Source organism: Giraffa tippelskirchi, chromosome 4 (assembly GCF_054371585.1).
Source record: "Giraffa tippelskirchi isolate mGirTip1 chromosome 4, T2T-mGirTip1v1.2.pri, whole genome shotgun sequence".
NCBI classification, from domain to species: domain Eukaryota; kingdom Metazoa; phylum Chordata; class Mammalia; order Artiodactyla; family Giraffidae; genus Giraffa; species Giraffa tippelskirchi.
In genome coordinates, this window is record NC_137278.1 from 178,447,104 (window position 1) to 178,468,121 (window position 21,018).

Sequence of the window (21,018 nt, forward strand, 5' to 3'; positions counted from 1 at the left end):
GTACAACTTTATATGGCATTGTGTATGGCTGTGTTGGGGGAGATGGCATACATTAAGAAATATTAACCTTAGAGACATGAACCATTATGCAATGACTCTAGGGGAGAGTATTTCAAGTGCTGTGAGAATGAAGGAATTGCATGTTCATTAGAAGCAAATAGAACAGATGTTGCTAACAAATTGTCTGAAAAGTCCTAGCATGTTCCCTTCTCATCCTCTAGTTCTACCCACTGCTGCTTACACCTTCTCTCAGAAGTTGACAGACTAGAAGGAAGTGAGCATGTATTCAAAACCTGGTGTTATGTTATCTTCTTCCACACACAAACATGGACAGGAAATGACATTTGAGCCAGGTGTTCATCTCTTCAGGGAAATGAAAGTCTGTGTGAAGTGGCCGTGATGGTTGCAATGTTTGAAGGAATGTGTTTGTCTAGTGTAAACCTACTTCCATATGAAAAATACTAGATTCGCTTTATACAATAGCCCTCAGGCATTCTTAAGAGAAGATGCAATATAATTTGGGAGAGTTTTGGGGAGCTGACTTTAAGCCTGTTTATTTGAGTATCTCTCAAAATCTCTTGGGAGAAGGCAACGGCGCCCCACTCCAGTACTCTTGCCTGGAAAATCCCATGGACAGAAGAGCCTGGTAGGCTGCAGTCCGTGGGGTCGCGAAGAGTCGGACACGACTGAGCGACTTCACTTTCACTTTTCACTTTCATGCATTGGAGAAGGAAATGGCAACCCACTCCAGTGTTCTTGCCTGGAGAATCCCAGGGACAGCGGAGCCTGCTGGGCTTCCGTCTATGGGGTCGCACAGAGTTGGGCCCGACTGAAGCGACGCAGCAGCAGCAAAATCTCTTATTCAGTTTAGAGTTTTATATAATGACCAAAAAATGAATATTGTTATGTCATTTATGGCAAGTTTTATTCAATATCAAGCCTGCTCCAGTTTGATATGCAGAGATTGATTGTAATGGTGAACCTAGCCAAATCCTGACTTAGCCCAAGGCCCAGAACTAAGGCAAAAATGGTAACAGGTTTAGTTGCAACACTTTCCTGTTACCTGGTACCCAGAAATAACCAGACTCCAAACACTGATAAGGTTGTCACGGAGAACTACATTCCAATCTTAAATGTTTTTGCCAAGAAGGGTGGATTTGAATTCTACAGGCTTCTTGAATTTCCACTTGGCATCTGTCTGCTGAGATGTTCTGAAAGATGCCAGGAGACACGTGTGTGTATGTGCCTAGTTGCTCAGTCATGTCTAACTCTTTGCGATCCCATAAACTGTAGCCCACCAGGCTCCTCTGTCCGCGGGATTCTCTAGGCAAGAATACTGGAGTGGGTTGCCATGCCCTCCTCCAGGGGATCTTCCCGACCCAGGAATTGAACTCATGTCTCTCTTGTTTCCGGCATTGGCAGGCAGGTTCTTTACCACTAGTGCCCCACCTTGGAGGCCCTCTAGGAGACACTGGGCCAGCCAAAAGTGAATTATTGTAATGCCACGCAGCTATATATCCTCTGCTTGTAATTTCACTAGAAAGACTGTGATAAACACTTTCTTAAAAATATGCCTTAACAAGAAAAGCTTAAGTGAAAAACCAGAATCAAAAGCTGACGTCCTAGGCCTGTCTTCTGCATGACTGAATCTGGTATTTCCATTTTCTCCTGTTCTGCCTTCACTCTATTGTGTCAACTGTGAGACTTTGAAAAAATCTTTCTCAGAGTTTCTTTAGAAATTTTTCCATTTAAAAAGAAGTGTCATTTATTGCTGTGATTTTTATTTTTTCATTTAAAAAAATACAAACTTTCTAAAACATTAGGAAAGTAGAGCAAATTAGTCCTAGTTTTATCATACAAGTCTTTTATTCTAGTATGTTGTTTTCCCGTGCCATTTTAGTGACCAAACTCAATACAGAACTTTGATCCTACTTGTAAACCTTGACCTAAATCCTTTTATAAATGTTACGTATCCTTAATAAGAATCATTGGCATACACCATGTTAGTTACTACTTCTACATCACTGATTTGCTATTTGCTCAATATTTGCTTTGTTTCCAATATTTATTATTATTAATACTATGACAAAAAATTGTGAGTAAAGTATTTTTCATATATAGAATTATTTCCTTAGGATATACTCCTTGGATCTATATTGCCATTTAAAATGGCTGTAAAGATACAAGATTGGCTCTTTCACTATCAGCATTGGTTATTATAAGTAAAAAATATTTTTGCTATTATGAGAAATGAAATCTCACCATTATATTACTTTCATTTCTTGTCTACCTCCAACATTTTGCCTATAACATTTGTTGCATATAGTTTGCCCATCTTGTTGTTTTCTTTTAAATTTTATTAGAATTTTGACATAATATTTTACAGTTGTATGAATTAAATCTACTTGACATTTTACTTTATGTTTTATATCAATACATATGTATTTTAAATTAAGAAATCCCTTATATATACTTTTAAATATTAAATTTCATTTTTGAGTTTTTTATTGAGAAACTACATTCTCCTGAATTTATTTTTATTTTAAGATGTCATGTGGTGTTCTAAAAGCACTAAACTAAAATTTTTAGCCAACCACGGTTTGCGTATATGGTACAACTTTACATGGGTGTGTGTATATGCCTGGGTGTTGGTTAAAATTGCAGATGCAAAACCCACTAATAGGGAGGACCAACTGTACCAACTCCCTCAGGGGACTTGAGCATCTGGGGACTTTGGTATCCGTGGACCCTCTTGGAACCAATCCCCCACAGACACTGAGAAATGACAATGTGACAGTTTATAGTAGGTACACAAATGAGAGGAAACCAAGGCAAATTTGGGAAAGGTCAGGTCAGAAAAAAGACTTCAGGAAGTTCTCCTTGAGTTTATTCTCCCTGTTTTTGTCCTTTTCTGAGTTATGGTGCTATTTTCTCTTTTCTCCCACTAGTTGGGTGCCCTTGGGTTGGTTCCTTAACTTCTCTTAGACTCAGTTTCTTCAGCTGTAAAATGGGGCTGATAGTAAGTAGTAATTATCTCCTGGAAGTTCTCAGATAATATATGAGAAGAGAAGTGCTCCGCTCGGAGACTCCAATATGGAAGTCATTAATATAATTATTTTTTCCCATCTCTTTCCTTTCTACTCACACTTGCTCTTACGTCTTTCATTCTCATTGACAGTTACCAGTTTGACGAGTTTGGCCTTAGTAGTCTGTTTCCACTCATTAAGACAAGGTTAAAGTTCCTGAAGTAAACCTTTAAGAGCAAGTCAGAAATCCCGAGGCATCTGGGAAATGGATTACACATTGAGAAATTGCTCCTAGTTTGCCTTTTAGGACCTTAATTGCCCCCACTGCACTTCTTATAGTACGGGAAGTCTGTGAGAGGTGAGGGATAGTCAGAGGTCTGCTCTGTGTCTTCCCGTTATCACGCTGGGGACCGCAAGCACAACAGCTTTTTCTGGTGTTAGACGGCAGTTTTCTCCCGGGGTTTTATCTGCCCCCCTTCTGTGAAGAGATAAAAACTTGTCGAAGGCAGAGTTCCCATGGGACATTGTGGGGTGGTTTTGTAGCACCAGTGTGGGAATTTAGCCAGTTTGGTTTCAAAATTTGTTTTCTCTATTATGTTTGAAATTTCTTGGTTAAAAATCAGATTTCTTTCTTTTAAAGAAATTTTAAAGAATCAAATATCCCTGAGAGAGATTATCAGGCGTTCACTACTGTTTATTGAAGGGGCTGATGTGTAAATAAAGCAGCTATTGACTCAGACTCTCTGGAGACAGGTCTGGTGTTGACTTTGTCATTGATCTGTCTTCTTGCACAGGTCACAGTATCTCTGATGTTTGGTTTTCTTATAACTTTTAATATTGCTTTTCTCTCAGACAATGGTAATCACAAAAATAACTAACACCTTGTCAAACTTGTTAAGTGTATTTTCTAATTTAAATCTCACAAGGACTATAGGAGGCAGGTACTATTGTTCTCATTTTACAGATAAAGAAAATGAGGCATCAGAGGCTGAATATTTGCATAAAGTCAGCAGAGAATCAATTAGTGACTTAAACCAGGTTTCCCTGGTGGCTCAGACCATGAAGAATCCATCTGTAATGCAGGAGACCTGGGTTCAATCACTGGGTTGGGATGATCCCCTGGAGAAGGAAATGACAACCCACTCCAGTATTCTTGCCTGGAGAAGTCCATGGACAGAGGAGCCTGGTGGTTATAGTCCATGGGCTTGCACAGAGTAGGACATGACTGAGTGACTAACACACACACAAACCAGGTCTATGCGACGCTTTGTTTTTAATTATTCTGGTATACAGTTATGATTGATGACTGTTGTCCTGATATCTAGCTGAGAACATGAAATTATATTAGAGGAAGAATAGTTGCAAATCGAAGTAAGCAAGAATTGAAATATTTGAGCAGTTTAACAGTTGGTGTTATAAATATCTCTAAGAGGTTGGAAGAATATTTTAATAGGATGTTAAATAGGGACTTTCAGTAGAGACACTGAAATACAATAGTTAAGACCAAGATTCAAATTGTGAAGGGACACATTTGAGCTAGGCTGTTGGAGATGATAAACGATTTTGAAGTGCTTTGGAGTGCGGTGCTGCTGTGTTATGAGTCCTGCCCCACCCCCAGTGCTTGGGCAAGATCCAAGTGTATGTGTGTGTGTATTGGGAGGAGGGTGTGGAAGGGATAACCGGCTCTCACAATCTAGTTTACTGGGAAGAACTTCAAAGGCACCACTGGGGGAGATTGGAATTTGTCCCCCGCAGGTAGGGAAACACAGTAGACCCGATGTCAAACTCCAGCTTTGGAAATAGGTTAAAGGTCAGGAGATGGGTTGGACACCATTCTTGGCAGGAAAATCAAACTTGCTGCCGCTTTGGGATTGGCCTACATTTGTGGAGTTTTCCCAAGCTAAAAGAGTGTTTCTTGTGGATCAATCTTTAAAATGAGACCTGGTTTGGGATTATTGCTAAACTCTTCTCCACTAGACAACACTTTGACAGTGATCAAAACTAAAGCCGTAAACAAGGGGACAGACGGACACCACTTTCCTGAAGTCAAGTCACCTGAAGAAGTGCACGTCATCACTTAACGTATTAATACTATTCTAGCTGGAAACACTTAACCTAATCTAGTTAGGAAGAAATGCAAGACAAAACCAAACAGAGGACGATCCTATAAATAAATGGCCTGATTCTTCAAAACTGTCAATGTTATTAAAGACAAAGGATGTCTGAAGAATTGGTGAAGACACTGAAGAAATATGACAGCTAAATGCTGTATGTGATCCTGCATGGGATTCTGTCCTGGAGGAAAAACAATGCCATCAAGCAGTGGTCCTCAACCTTTCTGGCATCAGGGACTGGTTCTGTGAAGAAATATGACAGCTAAATGCTGTATGTGATCCTGCATGGGATTCTGTCCTGGAGGAAAAACAATGCCATCAAGCAGTGGTCCCCAACCTTTCTGGCATCAGGGACTGGTTCTGTGGAAGACAATTTTTCCACCGACTGGGGGTGGTGGGGATGGTTTTGAGATGATTCAAGCACATTACATTTACTGTACACTTTATTTCTATTATTTTTACATCAGCTCTACCTCAGATGATCAGGCATTAGATTCTGAAAGCTGGGGACCCCTGCTCTGAAGGACAATTGACAACACTGGATTATGGACAGTAGATTAAAGTTTTAGATCGATGTTAACTTTTCTGAGCTGGATAGCTGTATTATGGATACAGAAGAGAATATCTTTGCTCTTAGGAATACATGAAGTCCTAGGTAAAGGGGCATGATATATGCAAGCTATAGACAGATGGTTCTAAAAATAAATTGTATGTGTGTATGTGTGTGTTTGTAGAGAAAGACAACGACAAAACAAAGGTGGCAAATTATAAAAATTCGTGAATTTGGGTCAAAGTAATGTGTTCTTCATAAAAAGTTACTCTTTTGTAACTTTTCTATAAGTTTGAGATTATTTCAGAATAAAAATGAAAAATATTATTTTTTCAGCAATGCCTTCCCACTCACCAAGGTCTGTTTCACCCGAACTCCCTCTACCCCTTCCACACATGACCACCTCCTCCAGAAATGCTAGTAAACCTCACTCTAGATGAGAAATGCTGGGCTGGAAGAAGCACAAGCTGGAATCAAGATTGCCAGGAGAAATATCAATAACCTCAGATATGCAGATGATACCACCCTTATGGCAGAAAGTGAAGAAGAACTAAAGAGCCTCTTGATGAAAGTGAAAGAGGAGAGTGAAAAAGCTGGCTTAAAGCTCAACATTCAGAAAACTAAGATTATGGCATCTAGTCTCATCACTTCATGGGAAATAGATGGGGAAACAGTGGAAACAGTGTCAGACTTTATTTTTTTGGGCTCCAAAATCACTGCAGATGGTGACTGCAGCCATGAAATTAAAAGACGCTTACTCTTTGGAAGGAAAGTTATGACCAACCTAGATAGCATATTAAAAAGCAGAGACATTACTTTGCCAACAAATGTCCGTCTAGTCAAGGCTATGGTTTTTCCAGTAGTCATGTATGGATGTGAGAGTTGGATGGTGAAGAAAGCTGAGTGCCGAAGAATTGATGCTTTTGAACTGTGTTGTTGGAGAAGACTCTTGAGAGTCCCTTGGACTGCAAGGAGATCCAACCAGTCCATGCTAAAGGAGATCAATCCTGGGTGTTCATTGGAAAGACTGATGTTGAAGCTTAAACTCCAATACTTTGGTCACCTCATGCGAAGAGTTGACTCATTGGAAAAGACCTTGATGCTGGGAAGGATTGGGGGCAGGAGGAGAAGGGGACGACAGAGGATGAGATGGCTGGATGGCATCACCGACTCTGTGGACATGAGTTTGGGTAAACTCCGGGAGTTAGTGATGAACAGGGAAGCCTGGCGTGCTGCGATTCATGGGGTTGCAAAGAGTCAGACATGACTGAGTGACTTAACTGAACTGAACTGAGACCTGCTAAGTCAACATTTTCATGTGATGGGGCCTAGGGAGCTGTGTTTTAAGATGGTTCTTACACTAAAGTTTGAGAAGCACTGGTTTAGACTAGTCAGAACCCATGCTTGGAGTTGGAGGGGGAGTGGCATTGACCCCACTCAGGCTGGTAGACATGGGGGAAAAGTGGACAGTTCTCTGGGATCTACCTCTCCACAGTGGTAGATTCTCCTACAAATCCTATGAGAATCCTATCAGCTTCCCCTTCTACATTCTTCCCTATATCATCCTCTATTCTCATTCCAGCTTGCACCTGGAGGCAAGTCACAGCACTTTTTTAGTCCAAAATTACATAACAGGCTGTATACATGACGAAGGCATATTAGTTAGAGGACAAATCCACAGAACTCTCCCTAGTGAATATAGAGATTGGGATTCAGCAGGGAGGGGCACTTTGCCCTGGCTGTACCTGGGACACTTCCCTGGGGAAATGGAGCTTGGGCCTGTAGAGGTGGGAGGAGGGAAAGAGGAAGGGGAATTTCTGGCAGAGGAACCATTGCATTCAAAAGCATGAAGACTGAGACTTCCCTGTGGCCCAGTGCCTAAGACCCTGAGCTCCCAATGCAGGGGGCTTGTGTTTGATCCTTGGTGAGGGAACTAGATCCCACATGCTGCAACTAAGAATTTGCATGCAACAACTAAAAGGTCTTGCATTGCACAATGAAGATTGAAGATTTCACATAGCACAACTAAGACCCTGTGCAGTCAATAAAAATAAAAATCATGAGACTAAAAGTACTAGATTATATGTGGGAAGTCTGGCTTCCCACGAGGCTATCAGGAGTGGAAGAGTAGAAACTAAAGTTATCAAAGGAAGAGACCAGATAATGACCACTGTGCAACGTTATGACGTGGTGGTATCATATTCTCAGCAGAGGAAATCCATTTAGATGCCCACAGTATCTAATATTCATACCAGCAGGGTAAAGACTTTAAACTTTCTTCTGTAGACAAGGGGGTGTCACTGTAAGTTTGAGCAGTTTTTGATCAGGTCAACCTTGTAAGGAGAGTGCTCAGGCTTGCTGTGAGGACTCCGAGTGGGGAAGACTGGAAGAGTAGAGACTTGGGTGCAGGCAACAGGTATAGGATGGAGCAAGTGGGGAAGGTAAAGAGGAGACATTTTTTGAGATAAAGGAAAGAAAGCAAGTAGAGAAAAGAAAAAAGAGTGACTCCAAGACCTTGTGCCTGATTACTTAAGAGGTTGCTGATGCCATTGGTGACAAAAGTGATTTGATTGGAAGATGGAACATTTTGAGTTTGTGCATTCAGACAATTAATGAGGAATTAAGTAATGTGTTTTACCCCACATACAGCTTCATTGAATTCTTTTTAGTGGTAACCTACCACCTTTTCCCCAGTCTTGGCAGCTAAGTATGAGGCTACTGTTGCTCCAAGTAGGTGTCAGGTGAAACCAAGAACACAGAGGTGAAGTTAAAGGGAAAAATATAGTGAGCAAAAGTGTAAGTTTGAAGAAAACTTTCTCATCACTCCCAAAAGGAACACTGTGTCCTTTCTTATCCACTCCAGGCCATAGGTAACCACTAATTGGCTTAGAAAATATTATTTATTTATTTGCCTGCACTGGGTCTTAGTTGCTGCATGTGGATCTTTAGTTGCAGTATGAGTGCAGTCTTAGCTACTGAATCACCAGGGACGTCCCCATTAATTGACTTTTAATCTACATGAATTTGCCTATTTTGCACATTTCATATAGTTAGAATCATATAACATGAGATCTTTTGTGCCTGGTTTCTTTCACTTAGCATAATGTTTTCAAGATTTATCCATGTTGTAGTATGAACCAGTAGTTTTTATGGCCATGTACCATTCCACTGTGTATTTATCCATTCATCATGGATGATGGACATTGGCTATTATGAATAAAGATACTGTGAATATTTTTGTACAAATTTTTTTTTGTGCACATATATGCTTTCACTTCTCTTGAATACATATGTAGAGATGGAATTGCTGAAAGTGAAAGTGAAGTCACACTCCTTGCAACCCTACGGACTGTAGCCCACCAGGCTCCTCTGTCCATGGGGATTCTCCGGGCAAGAATACTGGAATGGGTTGCCATTTCTTTCACCAGGGGATCTTCCTGACCCAGGGATCAAACCCAGGTCTCCCACATTGCAGGCAGACTCTTTACCCTCTGAGCCACCAGGGAATTGCTGGGTCAAATGTTAAGTTTGTTTAACTTTTTTAAGGACTATCAAACTCTTTTTCCACAATATGTAATTTTATATTTCTACTAGCAATAGAGCATCCCAATTTTTCCATATCTTTGTCAACACTCATTATTATCTTATCAGTCCCTTATTAGATATATGATTTGCAAATACTTTCTCCCATATGATTATTTTAACTCTCTTGATAGCATCCTTTGAGGCACAAAATTTTTAACTTTGGTAAAGTCAAATTTATCTGTCTTTTCTTTTGTTGCTTATGGCTTTGGTGCCATATTTACGAGACTATTGATAAATTCAATATTATGAACATTTACCCCTATTTAAAAAATTTATTTTTAATTGAAGGATAATTACAATATTGTGTTGGTTTCTGAATACATCAACACCTTTATGTTTTCTTATAGGACTTTTACAGTATTAGCGCATATATTTAGGTCCGTTTTGAGTTAATTTTTGTATATGATGTGAGGCCAAACTGTTCTTTAATAATTTAATCTGTTTCAATTGCCCATCTCTACTGGTGGTAAAAATCTAGTCAACTCTGGATACATTAAGTTTAGGTTTCCTCAATCACCACAGTTTTAGTCTCAGTAAATTTAGGACTCGGCATTTTCCTTCATCCTCTTCTTATGTGGAATTTAGCCAAGTCATTAATGGTTAATGGTACCGTTGACAAGCAGTATGTACAGAATGGGTTAGAATTAGGATGAGATTTAAATGCGGTTCTCTGTCCTAGGATTAGCTTCAAAGAGAAGACAATGATAGGTCCTGAAGAAAGTTTGGGAATCTGGGATTAGAGTGAACATGCATCCCAACTGAAGTACGGTTACTCTTGGAGGTAGCAAGTTTCACAGAGGTCCCTGAGACTCTATAACAATAGCTGTACTAGGGGATTTTTCTCCCACACATTCAACATGTATTTATTAATTGCCTATCATGTGCCAAGAACTCTAATAATAGTGGAATAAAGCAGGAATGAAAACAGACAAATTCTCTGCCATCCTGGAACTCCTATTCTAGTGGGAGGAGACAGGACAATAAATAAGCAAATAACATGTTGTGCTAAAAATAATCTAAGAAAAATAGAATAGGGGAGACATAGAACAAATGAAGCTGAGGACAGTATTTTTTACAGGGTGGTCAGGGAAAGTCTCCTGTGATACGGTAACATCAGAGCTGAGACCTGAAGCAGGAGAAGGACTGAACCCTGCAGATACACGTGGGAAGCATACACAAGGTAGAGGGAACAGCAAGTGCAGGGCCCTCCTATGGCACATGTGAGGGTGAACGAGGTGGCCAAGATGGCTGGAATGGAAGGGGTCAAGCCAGCGGTGGGAGATGAAGTCAGAGATGCGATGGTGGGCTCTCAGAATGGTTGTGCAGGTGTGGACTGCTCACCACTCACTCATATACAAGGTGCTGCTCACATATGTGTACCTGCACAGCTGCACCACATCAGCCCAGGGGGAAGATCAATATAGGGCCTTAAAGGCCATGGAAGTGACTTTAGAATTCACTCTGAGACGGGACGCCATTGCAATGTTTTGAGCAGAGGCTTGACTTAATTTCTATGTTAACAGCAAATGTCTGGCTTCTTGGTAGAGAATAGATCATAAAGGTGCAATGGTGGAAGAGGGGAGGTCAGTGAGCAGTCTGCTGTGATCCAGGAGAGAGATGATCGAGGCATGGACCAGGGTTGTAGGATTTTGTTTATAGTTTGAAAGCTGAGTTGACAGGATTTGCTGGTAAATTGAATGTGGGATATGAGGGAGAGAGGAGTCAAAAATGATTCCGAGGTTTCCAAGCTGAGAAAATGGATAGAACTGCCAGAATAGCTAAGGCACAGAAGACTCTTCAGTGGTTGACTGACCATCTATTTCATGTTAATGCAGAAGTGTGACTGGATTCAGGTCTCAGACTATACAGGACACCTCAGTGGATGGTGGGTGGTGGGGATGGGGTGAGGAGGAAAAAAGACATTGATCTTGGTTATGTGACGTGAAGTTTGTACCTGTTCATTAGTATGAACCTACTTGTTTTATAATGTCTTGTTCACTGATAAGTTTATACCTAGGGGAAACAAAGAAAAACATTCATGACTTTGGCCAATAATAGTGGAGCATCCATTTGGATATTTGGCACAGGATTGTGCAACATGGGAAACCATAGAATGTAATCCACGGATTTCTTGGATAAATAGAAACCTCCATTTTCAGGGTCTTCATCAAGTTCCATCTCAAGCTTTTAAATAGTTCCTCTGTTCAATGCCTGGGAGGTTCCCAATATTAATATAGTGTATCATGTAGACAGAAGAGAGCTTCTGTCACATAACAGGCATTTCTAAGTTGCTAAGTAATGATTTCCAAAGGAGAACCCAGAAGTAAAGGGAGATCTGTCAGTTACATGGTAGGACAATGACTGGGTCCAGTTTATCTCAACACATACAGGCTTTGCACTGACATTTCCTGGATTCTGTTTTTTTCTCCTCTATCTTGCATGCTTTCTAAACGTCTGAATATTAAGCTTATTCCTTCAGTATAGAACTTACCAGCCAATGCAGGAGACATAAGAGACACAGGTTCCATTCCTGGGTTGGGAAGATCCCCTGGAAAAGGAAATGGCAGCCCACTCTAGCATTCTTGCCTGTAGAATCCCGTGGACAGAGGAGCCTGGTGGGCTACAGACTATGGGGTCCTAAAGAATCCCACATGACTAAAGCAACTTTGCAGAAGCAGCTTTACTTCCATTATATGATTATAAGTGTCAACCCAAACCATCGTCAAAATGTAAGACAGCCTTGAACTGTAAATTTAAATTTCGGTCAGTTGCACAATTTGGCACACACCTCTTTGTGCTCCCTGAGTCCCTTCACCTTTGCTCTGGGGGATTACTTAGGTTGAAATTGTTTGATTGGGTGGCTAGTGTCCTAACTGCTGCCCAAATTTGCCTTTTCCAGGTCTTCCGGAAGGATAGGACCAAAGTCTTTTAAAATGATAAGACGAGGGTTACAAAAACAACAAAGAAGGTGTGGAAACATGTCCCGCTGCCAGTTTCATTCATGACCTTTGGAACTTTAAGAGTCAGAAGCTTTACAAAGGAAACAAACCGAGGCTGTCAGTGAGAGGGTGACAGCAGGCTCCGGAGGTGGAAGGTTAAACCTGGTCTTGGGATTAAGAGCCGGAGGCGCGGCCTCTGAGGCTTAATAGAAGGTTCGCTGCTTACGGTTGGCTAAAAAATTGCTGGCTCGGCCAAGTGACTTTCCCCTCGCGTCTACCTGGACATGTGCTGACGGGTCAAGTTTCACTAACTCCTTACATTAATACTACAGACAAAAACCTAAACTACTAACTCCACATGGAGACAAACCCTTCCCTCTCCCTCCCGACTGTCTCCCTCCTTTTCCCTCATATTTTCTTTCCTTATTGTGTATTTTGAAAAAGTTCTATTTTTTTCCTTTATTTCAATACACTCCTTTCTCTCCCTCTGTAAGCATATTACCCATTCCACGCACCCACCCCACCCTGACTCCTCCTTTACATCTCCAGGCGTGAGGCTGGCTCCCTCTGCTCGGGTCCAGCGCGCCCGCCCCATAGCCAATTCTCATGCTCCCCGCCCCCTTTAAGACGCGGGAACGGGTCTGGACCCCGCTGTCCTTCGCCTTCCCAGGCGGGAACTGTCGCATCCCAAGTCTAGCCACTCCAGGTCGGCTCTCGGGCGACAGCTTCCCGGCTCGGGGGCCCCGCTGTCGCCCCTCCAGCGCCTCCCTGCGTTCGGTGCGCGCGCGCCCCGGCTTCCCGGGTGGCCCGGTCCCCCGCCCCCTAAAGTCGTCCCTCCCTGGCCGGGCTCCGCCCCCCGCCGCCGCTGCCTGATTGGCCTCCGCCTCCTTGTCCCCACGCTCCTCGGCTCCCCTTCGCCCAATGGGCACCACCACCTGGTCCAAAAATTTCCCCGAGAGGACCCAAAGGCTCTGCAAGCAGCAGCTCCGGCCAGGCGGCGGGGACCACCGCGGAGGCGCGCGCGGAGGGCTTGCGGAGGCGGGAGCGGAGGGGCGAGGAGGAGGAGCAAAGGTGTCGCAGAGAAAAGTTCTGAAAGGAACAGGAAACCTGCCGGGGAGGCGGCGGCTGCGGCTCTCCCGGCGTCCGGGCGGCGCGCGTCGCGGGGTCTCCGGAGCTGCGGCTCCGTTCCTGGCAGCTCTCCCGGCGCAGCTCAATCCCTCTGGCCCTGCCAGTCGCCGCCGCCGCCGCCGCTGTTCTGCGCTGCAGGAGGGCGCTCCGTTTCGCCTCTGCCGCTGCGGCTCCCCGGAGAGGGCGGCGTGGGTGCTGAGAAGGGAACGTCTTCTTCGGAGCATGAAGCAGCATGTCCGATAAAATGTCCAGCTTCCTCTACATAGGGGACATCGTGTCCCTGTACGCGGAGGGCTCGGTCAACGGTTTCATCAACACGCTGGGGTAAGCCGGGGCGGGGGCCGGGGAGCGCGGGCTGGGGAGCGCTGGCGCTTGGTCCCCTCGGAGCTCATCCCCTTCGCCTGGGGTGGCCGGGCAGGCTCTGTGCCCGCGGACAGCGCGGTGCGCTCGGCTCGCGCGCTCGCAGGAAGCTGCCGGTGGAGGCAGGACTTTCTCAGCAACTTCGTAATCTCGAGCTCAGACTCATCTGAAAAGGAGGAAGTGATTCAGAAGCCCAACACAGGCCCGACGAAGTCTTCGTTGGCCTCTCCGTGGGTTGTTTTGATTAAAAAAAAAAAACAACAAAACTTTTTTTTTTTTTACCCTTACAGGTGGGGAAAAAAAAAAACCCACCACAAACAACACGGCTCCTCTCCCCACCTTTGCTCGCTGCGACTCTCAAGCCCCTGCCCTTCACGGCCGGGTTTGTAAGAGCAGTCGATAAAAGTCTGTGGCCTTGGACGTGAGACTCGGGCGATGAGGCGAGCGGGAGGAGTGTGGCTTTGCCCTGCGGGAGGAGCTCACTGTCCCCGCTTCGCTGAAGTAATTTCCTTTTGGCCGTGCCAAACGGGAACTCGCCTCGCCTTGGGGGCGACCTGGGGGCTTCTGAGTTCTAGAATTCACACCTGCTTTCTCCCCTCTCCGGGCCTGGGCCCGCTGAAATGCTCAGCCTCTTCTGGGACGCAGCCAAGTGCATGGCTCTTGAGATTGAAGTTGATTTTTGAATGGGGGAAGTAGGTATATAAACATAACCTGTGCTAGCTGGGTAAAGAGGACTTCCTTGATTACTAGTATTTTCTCTCTGTCCTGATGTTGAATACCAGTCTGTAGTTTTAATGCGCACTGCATTGTCTTTTGAGAGGCACATTTTTTGTTGCTGTTGCCGCCTAGTCTCAGTAGCTGGACTCCCCAGTCTTAGAGATTTTAGGCTGAGGAACTGGTGTTTCCACTTAAGACTGGTCACTTTTTTTTTTCTTCTGCTGTTAGATTTTAGGGCACACGACTTAACATGCAGTGCCCTTGAATGGTGACTTTGAGCCATGCCATTAACAGGGTGGTGTCTACTTGACAGGGGACATGGGAGTCCCAACTTCCACAGTTTCTGTTACTTGTGCATCTCCTCTAATGAGTGAAAGAAGGGAGGTAGATTTAATGTAATTCCTTTAAGATCAGTGTTAATTTATTGTGAAACTAAAGCATGGAAGAAATAAAACAGCAGTAACAACATGCTTGGTGCTGAGTTTGTAAATCATAAGCTGCCATTTGTTTCTGGGAGAGTTCAAGGTTCAAGGTCAGTGTTTGGGGCCCCAACAACATTTTGCAGATGAACTCTGCTGCACCTCATCCTTCTCCACTGTGAACTCTCTTTGTGGAGGTAACACGGTGGTTAAGCTGGAGGGGCCTGGGATCAAATCTCTGCTTTTCCTCTTATGAACCTGATGACCCTGGGCCAGTTGTACAATTGCATCTCAGTTTCCTCACCTCTGAAAATGGAAAGATCATTGTTACTACCTCATAGGATTGTGCTAAGAAGTGAGTTAACATAAAGTGTTTAGTATAGCACCAGGCACAGGAGCAGTTGTATAAAATGTTCGCTATTGTAATTATCACTCCCTTGGTAACTGTGAGCAATAGAGACATTCTTGGACAAAATAATAAAAAGGATTAGGAATAAAGTATAAAACCTAGTCAAATAAAAAGCCATGTTTTTGTAGTGTCTTATTCAGCAAAAGAGGGCTTCCCTGGTGGCTCAGATGGTAATGAATCTACCTGCCATGTGGGAGACTCGGGTTCAATCCCTGGTTGGGAAGATCCGCTGGAGAAGAGAATGGCAACCCACTCCAGTATTCTTGTCTGGAGAATTCCATGGACAGAGGAGTCTGGCCAGCTACAGTCCATGGGGTTTCAAAGAGTCAGACACAGCTGAGCGACTAATACACACTTTCAGCAGAGGAATATGTTTGGTAACTACCTTCTTAAGCGCTTGTAGTGTCTCTCCTGCTCAATTTGGAGATGGAGAAGTGGAGGGGAAGAGAAATGAAGTGACTTACCTACGAAGCAGAGGACATTAATGTCAAAAGCTGGAACTGTAGCTCTGTCCCCAGATTCTCAGCCAAGTGTGTATTTCTTTGGTTACATATTGCTGTCTTTAAGCCTTGAGAGAAAGAAGCTTGACCTTTAATGTAGCATGTAGAGTTGTATTCGACATTTCTTGCTGGTGTTGTGGAAGTTGAGTTGCTTTAGAGTGTGTTTGTGCAGTATTATTTTTCTGTTGACAAACGGATTCTTTTTGAGGTTTCTATGACAAGACCTCTGTGCAGCTCAATTCTAAGGTGAGGATAGATCTTTGGGTACACTACTGCCGGTGAAGCTTGGTGCTTGGAGTGTTCTTTTTCTTTATGGAGTACACGGAGTAGTTGGAGTACAATGTAGTTCATGGAAGTTTGTAGGAAAATCCACATTACGATTATATTCTTGTGGCCCTTAAGTTTCTTCAAAGGTGTGTGAATTGTTAAAGTGAATCAGAGAGCTTGATTGGAGACGTTGGCATTGTATTTAGTTAGCCAGCATAGTTTGTTTCACTCTAATATTAAAAACTCAGCGGAAGAGCTAAAAATGAGGCTGAAAGTTTCTGACTTCTGTTTTCACTCTTTATCTGTTTTACACTTTTGGTTGTGTGATGGTTTTTCAAATTCAGCTTAATTATCACAAGATAATTCATAGATATTTATTTGTCTGCAGATAAATCCTATCTGATTTTAGTATCTAGTGTGGAAATTTGAGAGGATACACATTGCTATTATTTGGCTTTTGGAAATTTTTTGCAATAAAGTCATGAATTTTTCAGCTGGAAAAAAAATTACAGGTTTTCGTTCTGTTAGAGTTCAGTAGGCCCTTTCAGAGGCCTTTCCAACTGGAAATGTGGTAAGATTTGTGTAGGCTCTGTGACCTAGCTTTTAAGTTCAGTTTCTCAGTCTGAGAAATTAGACTGCTTCTGTTGCAAAGGTTTGCATTTCCCTCCCTCCCACACACCTCCCCACAATTATCCTTTAACCAGGATTTATCTGATGTTTCTGAATCCTGAGTTGTCGCTAAATAAGGTCGAGTATTGTTCTTCCAATTTGTATTGGTAACAAAGGGGCCTGGTTTATATTTTCTAACTTAATTGTCATAGAAATATCTATTTAGGAAACACTTATATTGACTTAAGGAAAACTGTTAAATCCTGTTGGATGAAGATGGTGAATATATTTTAAATACACAATTGTTTTTTGCTACTGTACACTTTAAGGTTATGTTTTTATTTTTCTTTTAAAAGTGAAGGAGTTTGGGGATATGCTGTAGAGTTTCAAATGTGGTGTTGCTTTTGTTTTTTTTTAATTTTTAAAATAATTGAGGTATAGTTCATTTACAATGTGTTAATTTCTGCTTTGCAGCTAAGTGATTCAGTTATGCATATATATATATATATATATAGTTTTTTAATATTCTTTTCCATTATGGTTTATCATAGGATAGTTCTCTGTGCTATACAGTAGAACCTTGTTGTTTATTCATTCTCTATATAATAGCTTACATCTGCTAACCCCAACCTCCCACTTTATCTCTCCCCCAACCCCTATCCCTTATGGTATTTACCTTTCTCCCTTTTTTTTTTTTAATATTTTTTGATGTAGACCATTTTTAAAGTCTTTATTGAATTTGTTACAATGTTGCTTTTGTTTTATGTTTTGGTTTTTTGACTCTGAGGCATGTTGGATCTTAACTCCCTGACCAGGGATTGAACCAGCACCCTCTACATTGGAAGGGAGAGTCTTAACTGCTGAATCACCAGGGAAGTCTGTATCTTTCTCTTTCTGATTTCTCTTAGTATGATAATCTGTAGGTCCATCTGTGTTGCTGCAAATGGTATTATAAAATTCTTTTTTATGGCTGAGTAATATTCCATTGTATGTGTATACCACATCTTCTTTATCAGTCCATCTATTGATGGACATTTAGGTTGTTTCCATGTCTTGGCTATTGTGAATAGTGCTGCTATGAACATAGCTCATATATCTTTTTGAATTATAGTTCTGTCTGGATATATGCCCAGGAGTGGGATTGCTGGATCACATGGTAATTTTTAGTTTTCTGAGGAACCTCCATACTGTTTTCCATAGTGGCTGTACCAACTTACATTCCCAACAGTGTAGGAGGGTTCCCTTTCTTCCACATCCTCTCCAGCATTTGTGATTTGTAGAGTTTTTGAGGATGGTGATTTTATTTGCACCAAATGCAGTGTTAATTGTCTCTTTCCCCTTCCTCAATTTTCTTTATATTAAGATTTGCTTTGCTAGTCATTGATACTTGTTTTTTTTCTTAATTTTTATTTTATATTGGAGCATAGTTGATTAATAATGTTGTGTTTCAGATGTACAGCAAAGTGATTTAGTTATACATGTACATGTATCAATTTTTTTTCAAATTCTTTTCCCATTTAGGTTATTACAGAATATTGAGCAGTGTTCCCTGTGCTGTACAGGGGACTGTATATCCTTATTGGCTATCCATTTTATATATAGTAGTGTGTATATGTCAATCCCAAACTCCCAATCTATCCCTCCCTCCCCTTCTGCCTGGTAACCATAAGTTCATTCTCTAAGTAGGTGAGTCTGTTTCTGTTTTGTAAATAAATATATTGGTATCATTTTTTTTAGATTTCACATGTAAATGATATTGTGACATTTGGTTTTCTATTTCTGAATTACTTTACTTAGTATGATAATCTCCAGGTCCATCCATGTTACTGCAAATGACATTATTTCATTCTTTTTAATGGCTGAGTACTGCACAATTGCACTCATCTCACATGCTAGTCAAGTAATGCTTAAAATTCTCCAAGCCAGGCTTCAGCAATATGTGAACTATGAACTTGCAGATGTTCAAGCTGGTTTTAGAAAAGGCAGAGGAATGAGAGATCAAATTGCCAACATCCAATGGATCATTGAAAAAGCAAGAGAGTACCAGAAAAACATCTATTTCTGCTTCATTGACTATGCCAAAGCCTTTGACTGTGTGGATCACAATAAACTGTGGAAAATCCTGAAAGAGCTGGGAATACCAGACCATCTGACCTGTCTCTTGAGAAACCTATATGTGGGTCAGGAAGCAACAGTTAGAACTGGACATGGAACAGCAGACTGGTTCCAAATAGGAAAAGGAGTACGTCAAGGCTGTATATTGTCACCCTGCTTATTTAACTTATATGCAGAGTACATCATGAGAAACGCTGGGCTGGAAGAAACACAAGCTGGAATCAGGATTGCTGGGAGAAATATCAATAACCTCAGATATGCAGATGATACCACCCTTATGGCAGAAAGTGAAGAAGAACTAGAGAGCCTCTTGATGAAAGTGAAAGTGGAGAGTGAAAAAGTTGGCTTAAAGCTCAACATTCAGAAAACTAAGATCATGGCATCCGGTCCCATCACTTCATGACAGATAGATGGGGAGACAGTGGAAACAGTGGCTGACTTTATCTTTCTGGGCTCCAAAATCACTGCAGATGGTGACTGCAGCCATGAAATTAAAAGGTTCTTACTCCTTGGAAGGAAAGTTGTGACCAGCCTAGATAGCATATTAAAAAGCAGAGACATTACTTTGCCAACAAAAGTCCATCTAGTCAAGGCTATAGTTTTTCCAGTGGTCATGTATGGATGTGAGAGTTGGACGGTGAAGAAAGCTGAGTGCTGCAGAATTGATGCTTTTGAACTGTGGTGTTGGAGAAGACTCTTGAGAGTCCCTTGGACTGCAAGGAGATCCACCCAGTCCATCCTAAAGGAGATCAATCCTGGTGTTCATTGGAAGGACTGATGTTGAAGCTGAAACTCCAATACTTTGGCCACCTGATGCGAAGAGCTGACTCATTGGAAAAGACCCTGATGCTGGGAAAGATTGAGGGCAGGAGGAGAAAGGGACGACAGAGGATGAGATGTCTGGATGGCATCACCGACTCGATGGACATGGGTTTGGGTGGACTCAGGGAGTTGGTGATGGACAGGGAGGACTGGCGTGCTGTGGTTCATGGAGTTGCAAAGAGTCGGACATGACTGAGTGACTGAACTGAACTGAATATACCATTGTATATATGTACCACATTTTCTTTATCCATTCATCTTTCACTGGACATTTAGGTTGCTTCCACGTCTTGGCTATTGTAAATAATGCTGCAATGAACTCTGTTGTGAATGTACCATTTCGAACCATGTTTTTCTCCAGGTATATGCCCAAGAGTGGGATTGCTGGATCATATGGTAGCTCTAATTTTGTTTTTTAAGGAAACTCCCTATAGTTCTCCATAGTGGATACACCAATTTATATTCCCACCTACAGTGTAGGAGGGTTCCCATCTCTGCACATCCTCTCCAGCATTTATTGTTTATAGATTTTTTTGATGATTGCCAATCTGGGTGGTATGAAGTGATATCTCATTGTCGTTTTGATTTGCATTTATCTAATAATTAGTGATTTGAGTATCTTTTCACGTGCCTCTTGGCCATCCATAGGTCTTCTTTGAGGAAATATCTACTTAGGTCTTCTGCCCATTTTTTGATTGGGTTGTTTGTTTTTTGGATATTGAGCCGCTTGAACTCTTTGTAAATTTCAGAGCCTGATTCTTGTTGGTCACATCATTTGCAAATATTTTCTCCCATTCTGTGGGCTGTCATTTTGTTTTGCCTATGGTTTTGTTTGCTGTGCAAAAGCTTCTGAGTTAATACGGTCCCATTTGTTTATTTTTACTTTTATTTCCATTACTCTAGGAGATGGCTCAAAAAAGATATTGCTGTGATTTATGTCAAAGAGTTTTCTCTGTTTTCCACTAAAGTTTTATGGTATCTGGTCTTCCATTTAGGTCTTTAATCAATTTTGAGTTTATTTTTTTGTATGGTGTTAATTCAACCTAGTTTTGGAAGTCCTAGCCTTGACACTTCTGACATTAGCTATTTTGGGTACATCACCTTGATCAACGGTCTGATACCACACTGTGGGCGTGAGCATGACAGAATTCCCAGGATGGGTGGGACAGTAGAATCAGTGAAAAGTACACCGTTGTTTCATTGTCTGTTCTGCTTGTAGCTCAGAGTTCAGTGAATGACAAGTGTGTGTAGTCATGTACGTCTATATACGTATATTTAAGTGATTACTGCCTTTGGTTTGAGGGTTCTTCTCAGGACCTACCAAGAATCAACACCAGCTTGTTAAGGTCTGAGAAAATGCTCAGGTGACCATCCGTTGAAGCAGTGACTGCCAAGTATCATAATAATTGCTTAGCCAGAGTGGCTAAAGATCAGGACTCTTATTTTTAGTTCATGTTT

At 42.1% G+C, this 21,018-nt stretch overlaps 1 protein-coding gene across 6 annotated transcripts in view; it reads left to right on the plus strand.

The window, feature by feature from the left end:
- Positions 1-13,078: 13,078 nt before the first annotated feature.
- The window catches only part of ITPR2 (inositol 1,4,5-trisphosphate receptor type 2), a 563,179-nt gene continuing 555,239 nt past the window's right edge, over positions 13,079-21,018 (plus strand). For all 6 annotated transcript variants that reach the window (XR_014051645.1, XM_081483690.1, XM_081483688.1 and 3 more), the window contains exon 1: positions 13,079-13,666. Coding sequence is in view for 5 of the 6 variants with exons in the window: in XM_081483690.1 (XP_081339816.1) it covers positions 13,575-13,666 (92 nt within the window). In the remaining variant the exon portion in view is untranslated. The remainder of the gene's footprint in view (positions 13,667-21,018) is intronic.